Here is a 1,999-nt window from a genome sequence, read left to right as displayed (position 1 = left end):
CCAGAGGCAGTATAAACACACACTTTTACTCCTAACTAGTCTAGTCGAAAAATGCTACTTCCAACTAGCACGGTCGCTTTTTCTAAGACGCAACTTTGAAAGCAAACTTGACCTCCTCCAGAAATTCTGTCAAGGAAAGAAACGATTCCTTTTCACCCGTCACCGTCTGTCATTGCCACATAACGCCCGCGCACATCATTTGTTGACGCAGAAACGTCCATCAGCACGCGACGGAGACAAAAGCAAAGAGGCATGCGAAGAGAATGCCACGCCCCTCAGGTGCGAGTGCCTTAGCTAATCCCTCCCCGTCGCCACCGGCGAGGTGAGTCACTCTCAAACACTCCGCAGACGCCAGCCGAGCCCGCCAGTCACGTCCGGAAAGCCACGGGCCGACCCCGGGTTCCCCATCGCGGACGGTGAGTGGCCGGGGATTCCGCCAGTTCATCTCCGCCAACAAAATGCCGGCGGTGAAAGCGGAGAAGGATCCTCCGACGGACGCCTCGTCGTCGTCGGCCCCCGACCCCCCGGAGGAGCCGCCCCGGGGGCGACGCAGGAAGCGACCCCTTCAGCGCGGTAAGCCGCCCTACAGCTACATCGCCCTGATCTCCATGGCCATCGCCAACTCTCCGGAGCGCAAGCTAACGCTGGGCGGCATCTACAAGTTCATCACGGAGCGCTTCCCGTTCTACCGCGACAACTCCAAGAAGTGGCAGAACTCCATCCGCCACAACCTGACCCTCAACGACTGCTTCATCAAGATCCCCCGCGAACCGGGGCGCCCGGGGAAGGGTAACTACTGGGCCTTGGACCCCAACGCCGAGGACATGTTCGAGAGCGGTAGCTTCCTTCGGCGCCGGAAGCGCTTCAAGCGCTGCGACCTGAGCACCTACACCTGCTACGTGCACGACAACGCGCTTTTGGCGCCGGTCCACGTGGGCAGACCCTACGCCAACGCGCCGTACCCCGACGTCAGCCCGTCCTACGGGCAGCAGCTGATGACCTCGTCCTACTACCCTTCGCCGTCGCCGCCCAGTTTCGGCCCGGCTCAGACTCGGAATTTCACCATCAACAATCTGATCGGAACGCCGGAGCAGTCTATCCGCGACTTTGTCCCCGAAGTGATCCCGGGGGGCCCCTGCGCCCTGCCGCCGCCCGCCTTCCAAAGCCAGGGTTGCGGCATCGTCACCCCGCCTCATCCCGCCGGCGCCGCTTCGCACCCGGGGTTCCCCTACCCCACGCCGAGCGGCCACCCGCACATCCACCACCACCACCATCACCACCACGCCCTCTCCCAGGGCCCTTACGGACAACTCCAAAGCCAAGCGTACGCCGCGAGCGGTCGCCTGGGCTCCTCGGGAGAGGCGAGCGATATCTACGACAGGGTCTCGCCGGTCCAGCTGGGTTCCTTCTCACAGTACAACGGCGCCAATTCGGGGGGTTACTTGCGACACCCGCCGTATAGCGGCAACATGGACAGGTTCGTGTCGGCTATATGAGCGTCGTTAAAGGTACTACGGGGAGGGGGATGGTTGCTATTTTATTTCTTTTCCTTTTCGCAAAACTAATCGTCTTTATTTTCCGGTCAGAATTCAGGTGGGTCCAAACATGCCACTATTCTTTTGATTTTGTATTTACCGCCAATGAAGTCAAACGTCTAAAGTTCGCCGGGAAAAGCAGCTTTGCGATATTTACTGATTTGTACCGCGATTAGATTCGATCGATTTAATTGAATGGGAACATGTTTAACGACGCCATCACTTCTACTTCACTAAAAGAAGCTTTAAAAAAGGGGCCATTTTAATAAACAATTTTGCTGATGAAAACTTTCACGCGTCTCATTTTAATCTTGGACTTTGGAAATCAAAAAGGTATTAAAAATAAAAAATTCTACTCAATTATTTATATAATTATTTCTGAATATCGTAAGACGATAATATGCCTTAAATCATCCTATTACAATGGCGCTTTATCTATTCTTTACAGAAAAAATGGATAATTG

The 1,999-nt window shown here is 55.2% G+C and overlaps 1 protein-coding gene across 1 annotated transcript; it reads left to right on the top strand.

Moving 5' to 3' along the window:
* The first annotated feature begins 218 nt into the window (after positions 1–218).
* LOC144070360 (forkhead box protein E1-like) lies at positions 219–1,781 on the top strand. The gene has a single exon (XM_077594918.1). The coding sequence runs from the start codon at positions 459–461 to the stop codon at positions 1,494–1,496; it is 1,038 nt and encodes a 345-aa protein (XP_077451044.1). The 5' UTR covers positions 219–458; the 3' UTR covers positions 1,497–1,781.
* The last annotated feature ends 218 nt before the right edge of the window (positions 1,782–1,999 follow it).

Source organism: Stigmatopora argus, unplaced genomic scaffold (assembly GCF_051989625.1).
Source record: "Stigmatopora argus isolate UIUO_Sarg unplaced genomic scaffold, RoL_Sarg_1.0 HiC_scaffold_42, whole genome shotgun sequence".
Taxonomy (NCBI): Eukaryota; Metazoa; Chordata; class Actinopteri; order Syngnathiformes; family Syngnathidae; genus Stigmatopora; species Stigmatopora argus.
This window is presented reverse-complemented; position numbering and strand designations above follow the sequence as displayed.